This window comes from Falco rusticolus, chromosome 6, assembly GCF_015220075.1.
Source record: "Falco rusticolus isolate bFalRus1 chromosome 6, bFalRus1.pri, whole genome shotgun sequence".
NCBI lineage: Eukaryota > Metazoa > Chordata > Aves > Falconiformes > Falconidae > Falco > Falco rusticolus.
Window position 1 is genome coordinate 23,404,991 of NC_051192.1, and position 18,880 is coordinate 23,423,870.

An 18,880-nucleotide genomic window follows, 5' to 3' on the forward strand; every position below is an offset into this window, starting at 1 on the left:
CAGAACCTGTCACATTATGAGTTTGGTCCTCAGAATAAATACAAAAAATTATGTGAACTTTTTCATTGAATGCTTATTTTTTTAACTGCCCTTTGGAAAATCCAAACTGATTTTTTTAAAAAAAAAAAGTCTAGGCTGGCAATTTCTACGAAAATCCCTGCAGTTCTACTGACCATCTCACTTCAATCCCCATCTCTATATCCTGTGAAGTGTAGAAACTCTTCAGGGCTCCAGTTCATCCAAAATATATCATGTAATATGTTCTCGCCTGTCTCCAGTGTGCCACTGGCTTTAGATCTTCAGTGAGAAATGCATTTATTTAGTCATGCAGACAGGAAAAAAATAGTAACTCTGTCGTTTAAGGAACTAGTTACCCTACTTTGCAACAAAGTATTTCAACGTCTTATTAATTAAAAAATCAAATACAAATAAGACAAAATACAAACACAACACAGTTAAAAGTCAAGAAACAGTATCTGCAAGGAGGGAATGAGGGACATTTTTCTTGTTTGTAAGACTAGGTGAAGTGGTGATTCTCTTCCAACTATGCATGTGCAACCTCTCCCTGACAAGCCTGACTAGAAACCTAAATCATGGGCAGGGTACCAACATCGGACAATGCCTTCTCTTATCTGCTGGAAGCAAAAAACTGAAAAGATGGAATCAAAGAAGCAGGGAAAATCAGGTAGGGGCTGAAGGCTGAGGCATGCTGTAATGTTGAAGTAGCACAGTGAGATGGGGAGTTTAAGATACCAACATCGGAGGAAGAGCCATCAAACACAAAACAGAAGCAAGGCAGAATTGACTGAATTTCAGTTTTACACTATTTTATGTTATCCAGATTTTAATAGTTCTTTCCAGTTTCCCCAAAGTCCTATAAAACCAAACCATTTGAATTCACAGAGGTGTACTGAAGACAGTCTTATAAATGTATCTTTGCACACTGAGGTTCCTGAACAAAAATTCAAAGTTGTGCCCCTTCCATTAAGATTAACAAGCTCTTTCTGAATTGAAGGTCAAAATTCATTATCCTGTAACAACTAGCTTCTTTAACAGCTCCTGCTTCCATATATGGTTCAGGCCTGCTGTGAGCCCCTAAAGCTCGAAGATCTTTAATTCCCAATAGCTCAACAGAGTCTACTTTCCTTCTCGATTGCTGATGAAGGACCAGTGAAATTTAACACTAGTCTGACTTTCTAGCCATATGAATTATTGTAACCTAAACACCAAAATAAAGCTTTACTACTCCCTTCTTCCCATAGATCACCATTGGTATTTTTTACCCCCATACTAACTCCCTCATGAACTTCTAGCTCATGAGAATCTTAGCTTTTTAAATCTGGGAATTTTCTAACCAAAGCCCCAGGGTACAACAGTAATTGAAATTTCAACCATGAATCCACGATCTGAAATAATAAGATACAGCACAACATAACACTATTTATACATTTGTAATTGATGTGCAATTTTAGCTCTGACGTGATTTACATTTCCTAAGTGAGGCTGCAGAACAGAATAAACTTTCTAAGTTTAATTGTTATACCCTATTACATATTTTGAAATACAGAATTATTTTGGCTGTATGAACAAGGAGAATGTGCAGTAATTTTAAATATTTATTACATTGCCGCTGCACAAATCTGCCAACATTCACATGTATAACTGCTTTATTAACACAGAATGAGTTTAAAAAATAGCATCCCTGCAGTCACACACCATTTTTACCTGCAGAATGAACTGCTCTGCAATCAGTATGAGATTCCAGGAATGTCACTGATATTGTCAAATAACATCTGTAACTAAAATGTCCAGTTTTACTCTTGAAATTTCCTGACACTTAAAGTGTCAACACTTCAACAAGGTGAAGATAAAAGATAAGAAGACAACACAAAATGTTTTTAAAACATTCCGTGGGATTTAGGAACACAGCTTCTATGTATAACACCTGTATTATAACTGGGTTTGGTGCATTGTTAACTGCCTCCAAAACTTAACAGTAATGGAAGCTACAAAAAATGCAAAAATCAGAACAGAGCAAAACATTGAAGCAGACTTGAAAAGAGCAGAAGAAAAAAAGACACTAAGAACCAACACTTACCTACACTGCAAGCTAAAACAATGCTGAATTATTAACAAGAGCTATTTTTTGACTGCAAGCTACAAGCTGAGTCTGTTATTCCCATGCTTGGCACTGAGAACTGCAGATCCTGTTGAGTCTGTTGCATTAGCTGTCAGTCTCCTTGGTTTCTCTCATGGTTTGCAGAATGTATCCTGCATGTGACTGTACTTCCTGCAAGGTTTTAAGATTGTGTGCTTGCAAACCTCACATGTCTAAAAGCTAAGCCTGACACCATTGCTGTAGGCTCCCTTTACAGATAATGGGCAGAAATAAGCACCTTTAGAATGTAGTTCACCCAGTTATTTTGGATACCCTTTTCTGGGATACTGTGAATTGCTTGCTGAGCAGTTTTCACTCACACAAGTGTTTTTTAAAAAAGCTAACCATCCAGGACCTTTTCAATGTATAAGGTCAGTTTATTGCAGCTAATACTAATTAACAGAGCAATAATTCTTACAGCTACACCTAAATTTATCAATTGTTCTCCAGCATACTTAGAATCCACCTACTTACAATACCCATCAGGCAAAGAATTTATTTTACTAAACAATAAACATGTAGAGGCTGCCTTTTCCAATGTGAGCCTTGTGGGTCAGGCATCAGAGAGAGATGGACACGTTGAGGCTCTTGTAGGTACTGAAAGCAGGTGTGAAGAATTATCCTTGGTACTGTGCACTTCTCTCTGAAGATGATAGTGACCACCTTGATGATTACAACAGGTTATACACAATTCCCCAATAGCTAAATTTGGCCTAGAGGAATTATTTCTTAAGAAGGCCTAGACAATGTGCTCAACCATCTCTAGAAGTTCTAGTTCAACCTTTTAGGAATTCATATATTGCTACTTCCAAGAAACCTTTTATTTTGGCAGCTTTCATTAGTAGCAAAGGCATGCCACTAACACAGCACCTGCAACACTATGAACTTTTGAAACAGTTTCATGAAAACAAAGGTTGAATCCTCACACCAAACGTCTGTGCCACTAACCTTAATTACTTAAGACAGTTCTGATCTTTCATTTCTGTAGCAGTACCAACGGCATGTTAAGTGTTCAACTATACAAACATGCTTTGACAGATGCAAGCTGAAATACACTGATGAAAATACACTGAAGAAAATGGCAAGCTAGAAGAGCTAGGTAGACACAAATCTTCAGCAGAAACCGATGAGTTACTTGCTGTGCAATGTGCTTGTCTGTCCACCCAACAAATAGTGAACATACTTCAACGGACTGTCAAAGCTGTAGCTGGGAAGTAGACCTGGAAGGTCTTTGGTTTCTTTGGTCATCACAGACAGTAACTGTAAACTTCAGTATCTCTGCAGATTAACAGGTATCCATGCCAATCTCGCTTAAAATGACCTATAATCACCACTTAAGGCTACTTATGGGTAGATTTGTAAGCAAAGCATGAGCAATTTATAGAATAAAACGTGAATCATTCTGAAACATTTGAGTAAATGTTGATGAGCCCTCACAACATAAAGCATATGTCTTCCCTCTGAGATGCCATCCTCAGTGACAGCCTGCCATATTTAAGTTAATGGCAAAGCTCCAACCAATTTCAACAAGACAAGGATTTTATACCGCACATCCTTGCAGTATGAGACAGACAAACAAGAGATGGGGCGGGGTGGGAAGAAGCTCTTCTGAAGCAGCAAACATCAGGAGTAACACTTCCTTAAGTAACCTACGGGTTTTAGTCATCTGTGGCTGATGCTGGTTTTCCATGGTAAACAGAGTTAAACAGAGCCACACAAGCCCTACCAGTGGAGCAGAATACAACTTTCAGTCAGGGACATGCATCTGGACCACATCCTCTTCCCATGTCCCCAGTGACTGAGGGACTGTATCTGGCTTGGCCAGATCTTAGGGGGTGCCTTTTGTTGCTGGGAAACACTGGAGCTAAGCCACATCCCAGCTGGCTGGTTTCTTGGGTATTTTCCCTCACATTTCACAGCAGAGGCTTATCAACCTGGTCATTTGCATTGCAGCCAATTTCCTCCTCTCTACCACATTTCTGCACTAGCAATCTCTGCAGGGTGCTTCCTCTGGGATATACTCAGAAGGTCACACAACTGCTCCGCAAAGCAGCCACATAATCCTTCATGTGCCTGTTTCATGAGCAAAACTCCCAAGTGTGTAAAGCTATGGGTACTTGAAAAATTAGCACAGACTAATGGAACCCACCAGCTTCTTGACAGCCAAGGTGAACATGAGGACATGAATGTGAGCAAACTGGTCTAGTGCAAGGTGTCCCAGCCCATGGCAGGGAGTAGGAACTAGATGATCTTTAAGGTCCTTTCCAACCCAAACTGTTCTATGATTCTGTGATTACTCACACCCATGCACATCCTTGTCATTCAGGATCAACAATTTCATGGTGCTCATCCAGATTTCCCCTCCTGGTTTCACTACAGTGTCAAAAGATACATTTCAGTTGCAGTAACTCCCCTCCCCAAACTCTTAAGCATTTATGAATTAGCTAACAGGTTTAAAGGTATGAAGAAAAATACTATTTTTCATTTGGAGTGCACATTCTAGCAGAGGGAAGGGAAGAGTTTTACACGCACTGAGTTTAGGTATGGAGATGTGTATGAGGTACAGGAGCGTTGCTAGCTTTGTCCTTGCTTGTTAAGTGGTCAACTGAGATTCGAGGAACTGTTAAAGATCACTCACCCCATCTACGACAGATGCAGGAATATGTCTTATTTCTCAGCCTTCCTTATTCAGGAGATTATTCCATTTTTCTTTTCATTGTCACAAGTACAGGGCTCGATACAACTGCTACTCTGAAGTTGCCCTGCTCTACCAGTATTGGGCAGTTTTGGCAGGGGGGTGTGTGTGTGGTGTGTCACAGTTCTCAAAATTAATTATTTAATCTCCTAAAGACAGCAGGTTTATCCTATGCCTTAGAACTAGGGTTGCAGTATCTGCAATGATTAGTCTGCATTTATGGTTTCATAGCTGCCTTCTAATCCAGCACACCTACTTGCAGCTACGTGGTCATTTAAAGCACTAGTTCAACAATAGATGTGAATCTCTCCTACGGTTCTATTTTAGACTCCTGGAAAATTAAAAGTAATATTTTATAAACAAACTCCGAAGGGGAGGAAACTAGTCTCATCACATTTCAATATGTTCCAAGGCCCCCCTTAAATTTAATTTCAAAATAGCAATCATTTATTTCTTCCCCTCAGCTCACAGAGATCTTAATTTACCTCAACCCTCTGTGAAATCCCTGCTCAGAGTTGTAAAATGAAGTGTGTGTGCAACCTCACTGCAGGAGTATGTTTGGTTTTTTTCCTGTATTTCCCAAATTAGCTCATTTATAAGCAGTTCTGAAAACAAAAAGGTCAAAGCTAATAAAGTCTATCTTGAAGAATACGTTGAAGAAACCAAATGACATTCATGCCACCTTGTAGGCACGTGTGTTTATTTCTTGGTTAGATTATATTACCTGTAACACCTTCCCTAAGACTGCATTATTATACTTTGGGGAATTTCTCTTTTTGCCATTGATGGACATTGGCAGAGCTTCATAATTCTTAATCTTTAACTCATTATTCATAAACAAATCTATTTCTAGATGTACAAGGTGGAGCTTCTATGACACTGAATCTAAGTCAACACATAGAATTGAAGGCAGCTATGGCTACCAGGCAGATCACACCAGAGGAGGAGCCTTTCAAGCCAAGTATCTATCTGTCCATCCCAGTAAAACTTATTTGTGACATAAAGCACCACTAACTGTAATATTTATAAAGAAATTATAATACATCTAGTTACATCTTGATAGAGAGTCACTCCCACACATATGTAAAAATTGGACCAGTAGCAATACTAATTTACCCTCTGAATCACTGCTGTCCTGGCTTTCGCAGAAGGCATTTCATTACATTGTAATCTCCAGATCACACAAAATCAAATTCACTTGACTGCAAGGTTTTCAAGACAATGAATTATTAACTGGCTTCTGCTATAATTATGTCTTTCTAAACCAAATGTTGGAATGATTAAAACAACATGACATAGAGACTGGCTTGCTTGCTGACTTCATCAAGTGAAGGAGGATTTTTTATTTACTCAGCGCTACAACCTCCTGAACATGATAAAACTTCCTTATCGTGGCGGTCAGGATACAACGCTAATTTGCAAGTGTCTGCCACAAAGAAGCAACTGAACAATTCAAACTGAATTTACTGTAGCCTAAGATCTACTTATAACTCATCTTCTTATGGAGACACTTTCATTTGTTAATTTAATCCAATTCCTTCATGTACCACTCCAAAAAGCTAGAGAGAAGTGGACATATGATTGCCTACTCTGGCTTCACATTCAAATACAGCAGAAGCTTAATGACACACAACAGGCATCTGAAAGTCACTTTGAAGGTTTTACATGACAGATTATGCTTGCCTTCAAGTTAAGAGCTGAATGCCTTTTAATGTTTACAGTCTGAAGGTCAGTGCCCTCAGCAAACCCATTTATCTGAACTTTCAGTTTTCCAAATGCAGTTCTTATTATGTTTGTATAGTCAAGGCTATCCTGTATAATCCATTCAAGAAGTGTTGCATGCATTAAATTTTTTTTTGCATGTGCACAAACATGAACTCAGTATGACTTTACCTTTACAATGTAACCAAAACGGAGCTGAGCTAAATACCAGTGTAGTGAAGAGCAGATGTGGCCTTTATCTTACTGGGAAGGAATATATACCCAGTGTCTATATAGCCATTGGTCAAAGCTCCTTTGGGTGCCTAGACCACTTCTCAGGTAAATCCACACACAGTAACCACATTTAATTTCAATCACATTTCTGTCCCATTCTATTTGGACACTGCCCATCTCCAAGTCAATTCTTCGACTTGGTTCCACTTTATAAATTGCTGTTCCTTATAACTTAAGCATGCCTTCACAGACTGTCAGCAAATACACACACAATCAGAAATTAAGATTGGAAGCAATTTTTCACTTACACCTATTATTTATTTTCTGCTTAGGACTTCAAAGGTACATTTAAAATGAAAATGATTCAAAGAGCACAATTTCAAGATTCATGTCTCACCAAGCTCTAATCTGCTACTTTTGTGATTACCAAAATTCTTGCAATATTCTAGACCCCAGTCGTTTGGAACATCACTACAATTTTGGATGTGCCCAGTCACCATTTATGTCACACACATACCTTGTCTAGGCTGTGGCAGAAATCACACAGAACACATTGTGAAATTCAGACAGAAATATTTTTTTAAAGTGTCCTATAAAGCAAGATCTTAAGAGGAATTTGAAACAGTAGTCAAATAGATCTGTCTCAGCAAGAAGACAGAAGTTACTGTATATACACATACCAAATCACACACACAGAATTCTACTCATTCTACAAAGCAGCTCTGCACCAGAAAAGTAGCAAACATGAATGAATTTGTATAAAGATGGATTAATAAAAAAAAAAAAGCAGAGTCTTTTTGAATAGCTATAATTGAGCTAGTCAGATAAATCATAATTGTATCTTGTACTGTATGCAGAACAAACTACATAAACGTACACAAAGTATCTGCCAAAAAACAGCTCGGAGGTTTTTCTGTATTATCTGAAACTGATTCTAAGTTTTCATAGAAATGTCCCCAAAATTATGGGATAAAAAAAATGTACACATTTATTTCAATTATATCAAAACCTAAGATTTATGTTTTGAACTCACTTTTATACTTAGAGAATTCCATGTGCTTCAGCTTTCCTGAGGCTTTTTTTCAAGTGTTGTCTACTCCCCTTATCCCAGGAACAACAGTAAATCCTGTCTCAAATTCTGACCAAGTTTGGTCACTTCATAGTGTGCTGCACTACTCCCAGGTTTGATCTTTCCCTTCTCTCTGCTTACAAAGTCCTTCTTGCTGTAATCCCCAACAGTTTAGTAAATGTTTACTACACTGATGGGAAACTGGAAAATACTTGCCCCCATTTCCTACAAACACAATTAAAACAAGGACAGATGAAGCAACTTCACTATGGTCACACAAGATGTTAGAGAAAGAAACACATCCTGGACCTATTCATCACCATGTCTTCTAATCGCAAATCCTAAACAAAGTTTAAACACAGGAAAAAAGAAAGAAGGTCTGTACAAGATAATTCAATAGACTAATTACTGAATTAATTTGAAAAAAGCTGAACAGAAAGTCTTGTACTTGACATGAACTCTTACCTAGAACATCTCTTTCATGTTCAGGGACGAGAACTTTCCATTTGGATTCCTCAGGGTCACTGAAGTCAATGTTGATTAACCGGTAATTTGGAGAGTGGCGATTTGTCTTGAAAGTGAACACTGTTCCTTCATTGGTGACATACTCATACTCAGCCTCAAAGTTATCTATCAGCTTCACCCACTGAAGAATTCCTGCAAGATCAAACATATAATGAATTTCTTAACCTCCTGAAACAAAACCTTTCAATACCTGAGGGCAAGGTCTGCCTGACAATTGCTGTAGGCTCCTCTTTGAACCACGGCAGTGACCAGAAGAGGTACAACTATGCAAAGGGCCTAATACGTACTGAGAACTTGCAAAGAATTCTCCATATTAGTGGGCTGCAGTGGGAAAATGCTAGTTCATGGACATGTTAACATACTGGTTTTGAGGAATTTCTAGCAAAATACACATAGAATACTGAAAAAATTATGGCTAGTGTTTCATCAGCTTTCCTAAAGCCCTGATGGACAGCTCAGATATGTGCTACAGAGGGGCTTCTACCACACTGGCTGTCATGGAGCTAACACCACCAAGCACATCAGGTTCTTGCCAAGAGAGTTCATAAGTCCCCACTTCTACAGACTTCTTGGAACGAGGAGTGGCAGCTGCGTCAAAAGACTCTGCATTAAGCTTTCAAGCTCAATTTTATTTTCAATAGCTTTTTTAAAACTACTATTTAATTATAAATTATTTTTTTCTTTCTGCAAAAAAGTTACTTTTTCTTAAAGTGGAAAGTTTTTCATCCTCCTTATTAAGCCCCAAGCTTCTCATGCTATTTGCATGAGTACAATAAACTTCAATACCAGGAATTTCCCTGCCAATTCAGAAAAAACATTCTGAAGTGTTTTCTGCAGAAGCTTGTCACCACCAAAGGACAACTACACAAAGTTAGCTAAAATGTTAATTTCTGGGTTTGCAAAGAATGAAACTGCATTTTTCCTACCAACCTTCTGGAATATCACACTCACTAATAGAAGCACACTTCTCTCAAACATGAATCGCCTTAGCTTACTCACTCTGTACCACAGTCTTAGTATTGACTTAACTTGGAGGTGGGACTGAAAGACTCCACTACATTTTATTCACATTCTACTGCTTTGCAATAGGCTTAGTAGAAAGAAAAAGTAGCAAGGCCAGATCAGATATGTAATATGATTGTTATATCTACAGTCCAACCTATCAACCAAACTTACTATTATAAGCATCATACATTAGCTATGCTAAAGAATCAGAATCCTTATTTATATGTGAAATTAAAAATTCTGTTTCTTAAAATAACATTTGGTGCACTCTCTGCCTCTTTCTTAAAACTAAAGGCTAGGTCTTTGCTTTTAAGTATAAACAAATAAACTGTGCATAAATCTGTTCATGAAACTACAAATAGAGTGTTTGCATCAATAAAACAGCATATCAGCTGTTTTATAATATTAAAAACTGAGCAGAATAGTGGAAGTAGATCATAGCTGAGCTGTAATTACTGTAAGTTTTAAAAAAGAAAAGAATAATTGAGGAAGCAGTGAGATGGCTAAAGTAATTTTAAACCCATTAAATGTAATAAGAGAGTGTAGCCAGGCTTAGTACATTCATAAAGCTCTATCTCTTAATTGCTGTTTCGGTTTAAGGAAAACTTCTCTGTCTCTTCATGCAAAGTGATAGATTAGCCAATTACATTCTACTTGTCATACTGCTGCAGTAAGCTTCCCAGACAATCCAGTCAACTTAGTATCCTGCCTCTGAGTGAACCAAATGCATGTTAAATCTTTTCGCTGAGGTCCAAAGTTTTGCCCTTCTCAAGAGGTTTCATGTTGAAGAAAAATCCTGCTAAGTCCCTCGAGTTGCTCAGAGTTCTGTAGAGAAAACCTGCTTTAATGTCCAGTAAAACAAAGAAAATCAGCCTTCAGTGAACTCTGATACATACCAGTGAAACTGTTTTAAGATCCCAAATCACATGCACAAGCATTTTAGTAAATAAAAACTTAACTGCAGTATAACACCATAACAATATTGGAACATTTGCATTTTAGTATCTGACAGAATGAAACCATCCTACTAAACAAGAACAAGGCTTCATAAAAAGAAATCTCCAGACTGTTGAAAACCCCCACTTTTTTAATGGTATATGTGCACGATAACTGTAGTCCCCAAGATTGCAACAGAAGTTGGATTCCATGAAGAAAAAGGACAATTATGTGACATTAGGGATTTACTTTGCTTCCTTGCAACTCATTCATCTAGTCCCAAATGAACAGCTAGTCAAAAAGCAAGAGGGTTTATATTCTACAGGGATACACTAAGTTCTTATTACAAAATCAAGAGCATTCATCATGTTAAAGTGGATGTTACATAGTCCTTAGAAGAAAAACATTGTAGATGAATCACCTCTAAACCACTGTCTCACTGAAGTAGTTAAATATGCCAATACCTAGTCTAAGTTAGGAGGCAGTAATGAGGTAATTACAGGCAGCTGCAAGAGACTGTTACATCAGATACATTTGCTACTGTACAAAGTATGTGCTCTAGTTTTCCTGTGACAGGAAGACACTCTTTGCGATGAGACAGACACCTGAACTACAGGATGCAGCTTTACAGCTGGTTGCAGGTGGTCCGCTTGCGGCTCATGACTGAAAGGGCTGGTCTAGCACTGGTTTAGATCTCCCTGCTTAGGTGTCTCCTTTGGGCTAGGAATAACAACCTGGTGACCAACACGGCCAGTTCACTGAGCACCAATACGGCTGAAAACTCATTGAGGGGTGTGGGAACCATTTATCTGCCGGTCACACCAGTGGCAGCACAAGGGAGAGGCAGGCCCATGCAGCTTACTAGCGTGGCACTGAGTCCTGTCAGGCACTCTGGCCTTGCTGCTGAGCGGAGCCAACACTTAATCACTGCCAAAGAGGAGTTTGCCCTTCATCACATTAGACTGGTGCTTCTGTTTTGCTTATTTGCCTGAGTAGCGTGCTTGTTCAACATGTTAAATGACTTAAAAAAACCAACTGTGCTGCAAAATAAACTTTTCTCTTCCACTGTGTGAAGCAGCTCACGGCTTGGGCAGAGGAGTGTCGCTACATGCAAGGCAGCCAGTACGTGCAAGGCAGTGGCCGAGGCTGAAGAGGAGTAACAGCATTTATTATCATTATCATGATTATTTATTATCATTAGCAATGAGCCATGAGATAAGCTTGACTGCAGCAAACTTGCACTCTCATTTTTCCCTCCTCTATCACTGTGTCTCCACCATCATGCTTGGTTTGGCATTTGCCCAAGTGACTAGAAAAGCTGATCAAATTAGCTAACCTAGAAGAAAACTCTTATTTCACAGCTTCTTACTAAGTACAATCACCTAACCACAGGGTCAGATGAGTGAAGATGCTGACTGACTCAACAGGAGAACAGTCTCATGTAATATGGGAGCGTGAGGAAATAGATGGGACATCTCTCCTTTCCAGGGCAGCAAGTGCTTAGTCTGGCTCTACTCTCATCAAACTGCTCCCCCAGTACCCAAAACATCCAGGGGTATGAACACAGCAGATTCTTATTTAAGACAGCACATTGCACCAGGAGAACAGTTTGCTTGAATGTGCACGCTTTTAAATCTAAAGCATACCTCGTCAAAGATTCTGTCTTCCTGGAAACATCAGGAATACACCTGCAAGTCTGTCCATGTCTGACATGCATTTCCAATTCAAATTCTGTGCCAACAGACGATGCATAACTCCTCTGTTCCTTCCTATTTGTCTTCTGTTTATATGTGTGACTACTGAGTACTATGCGTGCAGCCTTCACCTGGCCTGAATTTAGGATGGATGATTCTGCAGTAACTGGCTAAAAATTCAAAAGCATGGCAAACTAGGTACTGAGGGACTCAACCAGCACCCACTTACAGTGTATTCTCTATACATGTGTAACAGAGCACACTTATAGCAGCAGAATGAGCTGGGCTGAGCGTGGTTATCTAAGCATCAGAAGAGAAAAAACTGCAAAAAAAGCAGTTCAGCATGCAGTGCAGGTATGGGAAAGCATGTTTGACCATGGAGGACCCACACTCTAACTTCTGGAAGAATAATAAAAATATCTACACACAATCTAGATGGGACAATACAAACATTCCCAAGTAACTTCTTGCAGCACTAAGTCACATGTACCAGTTCCCGAGGGACCTGAGAAAGTCAGTGAAGGTATCAACAAATATACAGCCATAGTCACAAAAGCAGACGTCTTAAGTGCATACAGCTAAGGAAATACAGAGATGAACTACATGGTTTGACTAAGACAACAGACATCTGGAAAGGGCTCTGCAGGGGTGGATGACTGACAGTCTTCCCAGAAGCTATACAAGATGCAGGAAACAGAGGCTCAGAATAGACCAGAAGTAATGACAAAAGGCCTAAACCATAGTTTTCATATAAAATGACCTGTGAAAATACCATATGCCTTACATAATGACGAATACACAAGAGCTGGATAAAGTATATAAAACAATGAGTGACTGGGAGCTGTGATGCCCAGACCTTCTGTTAGACCCAGGATGATGGTCCTAGATGGGTCCTAGACCACAGTCAGTTCTCCGTCATATGACTGAAAATTCACATGATCAGCACATCCATTCCTACCAGACGGCCTGAGGTATATGCACACATCTTGTCATACAACTGGATGGATACTCACTTGCTAGTTACATACCTGACCAAAAATGAATGTGTTCATGATGTCATGTGGCATGTATGTATCTATACAGTTGTCAAAACACGGGAGGGACTACAGTCTCAGAAACAAAGAATGGTGTGTTGGCCCCAAACAGTTCACACAAGCCAGCTCCTCCTCACCTCTGAAGCACTCCAGCAATTTATGGGCCTTGGTGCCCTTTTTGTTTGTTACCATGATTCTAGAGGCAGGTGATGGATTCTTGCTCCAGTCTAAAACCCAGAACAAACAGCCTCTCAGTAACAAACAGAACAGTACATCTGTACATTACGACTTTTTAATGTCCTCCAAAAACAGGTCAAGGATGGGCACTCAATTCATTCTTTAGAAGAAAGGAGGGGAGGAGAGAGGTGAAGAACTCGGTCACGACAAAGATTTGCAGGTTTAACCAGCAGCCCTCTGAGAATATCTGTCTTTGAGGAGAGCCACTGACAAGTGGCATCTGTAGTCTAGTCTCCCTTATCCTTAACACCAGAGCCCATGAAGACTTCAGTTTAATCCACATAAGCATACAATGAGACAGATTTACTATACATGGGAAAAGCATGAGGCTGAATATCTTGACAGTTTACTGTATACTGCTGCTATATCCTAATCTCTTACTCTTCCAGTCCTTCCAGCAAAACACATTCCTGAAGAGCTATAGATGCTTTTGCCTATATATTTTATATTAGCCATTTATCACAAAATAATTGCACTACAATAGGACCTGCAGGTAGAGGATTTATAACCTTTATTCGATGGCTATGCCACACAACAAAAGATCATAATCCTACAAAGCTAGCCCTTCTTCTGCAATATTTAGGACAAAAGCAACACAGAGAGTACAGACAGAATTTTTAAACACAATTTTTGGATCCATAGAAGATCAAAAGAGGAATTATAATCAGTAAGCATCACAGATTAAGCCCCTCAATCTTGTACTGGCTTCTGAACATACCAAAACATTCACTGGACTGCTGAGAGCACTGTGTGATGAAGCAGGTTTGTAGGTGAATGATGACAACTACGGAAGGAAAAGCTAATTTCAACAAACTAATTATAACAGCAAGAATGATCACAGAAAGCCTGTTACCAACCCCCTTTCAAACAGAAAGTATAGAGTGGCCGAGAGTCACTGTTCATCAGTTCACAAAATGTTCTCAATACTTCCTTCCATATTTCATGTTGCATGGAAAGGCCAAACGATCCATTTTCTTGCAAATTACCTCTCAACCATGCTGGCTGGAGAGACAGGGCTTAGTGATCAACTAATGATAAGGGGGTTATCTGATGTAAAAAAAAAAAAAATCACAAGGTAAATGCTCTCATATGGTTTTTTTCATGTGTTCTAGCAGTCCAAATTGTGAGGTGAAGATCTAAATGTTACGTCTCCATAAATTTATATTCTGTTCCAACTTGTCAGTTGGGGGTTTTTTTGTAAGACAGTTTTTCTGGAAATGGCAATTCACTTGGTTCAGGAAGTGAACCAAGACTTCCTGGACTCCTCTGCACTTCAGGACTGCTCCCAAGGGACCCAGTCAAGCAGGCTCCTAAACAGGCTAATGTCTGCCCTCCAGAAGTTCAAGGTGTCAGTTCTGCTGACCCCCTTCCTTATTCCTCCAAATCCTGAAAACTATCATTTCATAATTGCTATGCCTCAGATGGCCTCCAACCATCTCATCACCCACAAGTCCTTCTCTGTTTGCAAAAAGGTCCAGGGGGCCCCTTTCCTAGTTGGCTCACTCACTAGCTGTGTCAAAAAGTTAACTTCCACACACGCCAGGAACTTTCTAGACTGTTTTCGCTGTACTGTATTTCCAGCAGACACCTGGTAAGTTCAAGTCCTCTGAGAGAACGTGGGCTACCAATTGTGAGACTTCTCCCAGCTGCTTATAGAATGTTTTGTCAGCTTCTTCATCCTGGTTGGGTGGTCTGTAACAGACTCCTACCATGATATCTGCCTCATTGGCCTTTCCCCTGATTCTTACCCATAAACACTCAACCCTATCATCACCATCATTAACCTCTAGACAATCAAAACACTTCCTAACATACAGGGCTATCCCAGCCCCTCTCCTTTGCCTATCCCTTCTGAAGAGTTCATAGCCATCCACTGCAGCGCTCCAGTTGTGCGAGTCATCCGACCATGTTTTCATGATGGCAACTATGTCCGTTTTCCAGCTGCTTAATGGTTTCCAGCTCCTCCTGTTTGTTGCCCATGCTGTGTGCATTGGTGTAGCCGCACTTCAGTTGGGCTATTGATCCTGCCACCTTTTGTGTGTGTGGGAGAAGCTCTAATTCCTACGTGACCATTCTCAGGAGCTTCTATGGTTCCTAACACATCAATAACTCTTGCACCTTTGCTGCTGTATGGAACTCCATCCTCTGCCTCCACTGAGATAGCAGACCAAAGGACCCTACTCGCACAATCAATAGTTAAACACTACAGTTTAGGACTCTGCTAGTGGAGTACTACTTTTTTCCCCCCCATTCTCAGGAAAATGGATTAAAACCACTCATTCCCTCATAATTTCTGCTTTTTATGTTTCTCACTGAACAGAAAGCTTTTACTCTCCAAATTTTATTTTCTTAAAGAACCACATGCATCCATTATAGATTCCATTTTCTGGTGTTAACTTATCTACATAGCCTGTAGTATATTTAAACTGGCTTAAAATGTGTAATACCTGTGTGTACCTACATTATACATAAATAGATATATACACTCAAGTTTTGAACACCTTTGCTAGAGCAGCGAATTATCTTTTGCCCTTGGACTGGGGATCACTTAATGGAAAATTTGTTTCACTTGCTGGAGGTACCTGGCAACATCTATTCCATCTCTGCAAACCTTAATCACAGGATACACAATGCCTTTCATCACAAGGGGAAAAAAACACAATGCAAATCTCACTATGCAATTTAAATTTTGTCTAGTAGTTACATCTCCTTTTAGTATTCTCCCATTTATATTTTCTCCTTTCCTTTCTTGGATTTACCCTATACACTGTAACAGGCAACATTCAACTACTGCATGTCACAAGGCCATAATTCACTACAAGTGCTTACTGAACATATCCACAGCATATTTTTCATCATATCAGAGAGCATCCTGTATCTCTCACAGTGGTGACTGCTGGATATTTATATATAACAGAGAATCCAGCATTAGGCTGCTGTCATCTTTCAGAATATGTCAGAATAATCTGAGTTTGCTTTAGGATAGCTACAGTACACAGCTTTCACATAGTGGTGTATAGCACCTTCCTATGTGAAATGAGAGCAGAGCAGATCATGGCTGTACACAGATGCATTGTGTCCAGCCCTCCAGTCCGTCTCAGCAGCTCTATCCTGAAAGCACAAACATACCCAAGAACGTCAGTGTTTAGGAGATTTCTACCAGTTAAGAGTTTCTCTGACTGCAACAGTTTTACTTCACCTGCAAACCTCAAGCCACTGCACTGATGTTAATCTTGCTTCCTACTTCCCCTGTCAGCAGCTGCATTAACCGCACATCTTCACTTGACTTGCACCTTCCAACTGCTGAAGACTTTTCTTCAGAAATAACTTGAATTTATGAGTCAGCTACCCCATTCTATAAAGTTTACTCCTTCTGAGACCTGACTTCACTTACAAACCTCTGAGGGAGAGAATACTGGAGAGGAGATATTAACATATCCCTGAAAGGAACGCAATGTTGTTGTGTTTGTACTGAGAGGGTTCTCTCAGTACCACTCACCCTGCAGATGATGGATGACAGCTACTCAACAATTATGGAAAGTTAATGCATATGCAATTAAAAAAAATAAATAAATGGAAGGAGGCAATATTTATTCAAGTTAAAAGTTCAGACACGTCAAGATAAATCAAAGATTAGCCCAGAAAAAAGAAATCAAGCACTTTTATGAGCAGAGATTTCTCAATCCGTTTCAAGGCTTCTATTTTACTTCCATCTGGATGATCCCTCAAAAGGCAGGGAGAATACTTTGTTTTGAGAGATATCTTATGTCCTCGTGCAGCATAACACAGCAAAAGAAAAACAGGAACCAAAGGTTCCTCTCTCTCATGGCACACTTTCTTTAATATACACAAAGTTTTAAACATTATATATATAAAAAATAATATACACAAATCTTTAAAAAATAACTTCATCGTCAATACTATTTATAAATGTTAATGTCCAGTCAACACAGTAGTAGCATGAAGATCTCCTTGATCAAATTAATAGCAAGCTATTTAATTTCATTGCTAATGATTTGCCTCCACTTAAAAAAAAACTACATGGAAAGCAAAACTCTTTGGAATTGCCATTTAAGAGACAAGAAGCTGTTTTCTTTAAGTAAAGTCTCTGTTGTTGAGGCTTCCTATTTTCCAAGACTCAACTGGTATTTTTCTCCCTGTTTGTTAGGGAAGGACATAATGGCCTTGTTTCAATATTGATTTTTTTAAAGGCTTTTTTTTAAAAAAGTTATTTCAATCACAGAAAAGTCTTTCAAAAAAAAGAGTACTCTTCCAATCACATCCCACCTTCTAGCTGATGTCTGTCTCCTCACTATCATTTTTCTCTTGTTCATTTTCATTACAAAGGTTTTGATCCACTTTTTCAGTTTACGCATATACTGACTCGCCCCTTTGATGTTACTGTATATAGGACTGTTCATTCCCCCCCCCCTTTTTTTTTTTTAAGAGCGCCTTATAAATTGCAAGACTAAACTAAAATACAAAAGGCCAGATAATCCTGTTTTCAACAGGAAGTGTACAAACATAACCTTTGTTTTTCTACATGCCCTCAAGCCACATACATGCTTTCTTCAGCATGGAGAAAAAAAGAACGACCATCTAAACAAAGGAACAAGATAAAAATTCTTTTGGCTGGTAACCCTGTTCTTCAATTCATTCTCATAACCTGTCTCTGCCAGTCTAGTACAAAGCAGTTCCAGCTGGCAATGACTAAGCAACCAGCAAGCAGTGAACTTCAGGGTTTGCTCAATTTTTGTTGCACCTTTACAGTGGTTCTCAAATATTTTACACTACCTCCTCTTCTCATGTATGTGCCCTCCCACCACATCCCACTGTTCACGCTAGACACAAACTGTCCGTCTCCAAGCAGCCCAGTACCCAAGCATGAAAGCCCGTACCACTGTCCTCTCTCCCCAAACTCCTTGTACTTCCAGTCTACACAAATCTGTGTTTAGCTTCTAGCCAGTGCAATCCCTTCCAATCCAACAATCCAGGCTGTGCTTTCCAACTAGCGGTCTCTCTCAACTTTTTGCATTCCAGATGTCACAGCAGCCTTTCACAGTTTTGTATCTCTCTGGAGGTTATAACAAGAGCTACCTCTCCTGTTCCCCATGCTACCTTATATCCCTGCTTTTCACCCTCTGTTCTCACGCTTCAGCTCTCCTAGGAAGAGGCATGTGGGGCTCTGCTCGGAGCACTGAGTCAGTGGCTCATAAATCAGCTCTATGGTGTTTACAAGAGGATCCTGATTTTTTCATCAGGCTTCCTAGCGCTACCATAATACAAAATAAAGAAAAATGTCAAAATTAAGAACAATTTCAGCAAGACCGATTGGTCATGTCATGTTGGTTTAAGTTCATAGCCAAGACTGATTAAAGAGCTTTCATTTATTTCTTGTTGCACACCAACAGGTTTGTGCTAAATGCCCTCTTCACTGCACCAAACCACACAATCGAAAGAATAAATAGTCAAGGCTGACAATCTAATCAAAAAGAAACAATTTCTCAAGAAAGGGAAAATAAAAATTATTACTAGGCACAGAAACAGTAAGAGACATGCCACAGAAAAAGCACTGCTGTTTTTTTGTTTGGT

General features: G+C 39.4%; 1 protein-coding gene across 1 annotated transcript in view; it reads right to left on the bottom strand.

The window, feature by feature from the left end:
- Positions 1-18,880, bottom strand: part of LOC119149755 (prolyl endopeptidase) — a 113,527-nt gene that overhangs the window by 49,623 nt on the left and 45,024 nt on the right. The window contains exon 8 of the mRNA XM_037391423.1: positions 8,323-8,514. Coding sequence (XP_037247320.1) covers positions 8,323-8,514 — 192 coding nt within the window. The remainder of the gene's footprint in view (positions 1-8,322; positions 8,515-18,880) is intronic.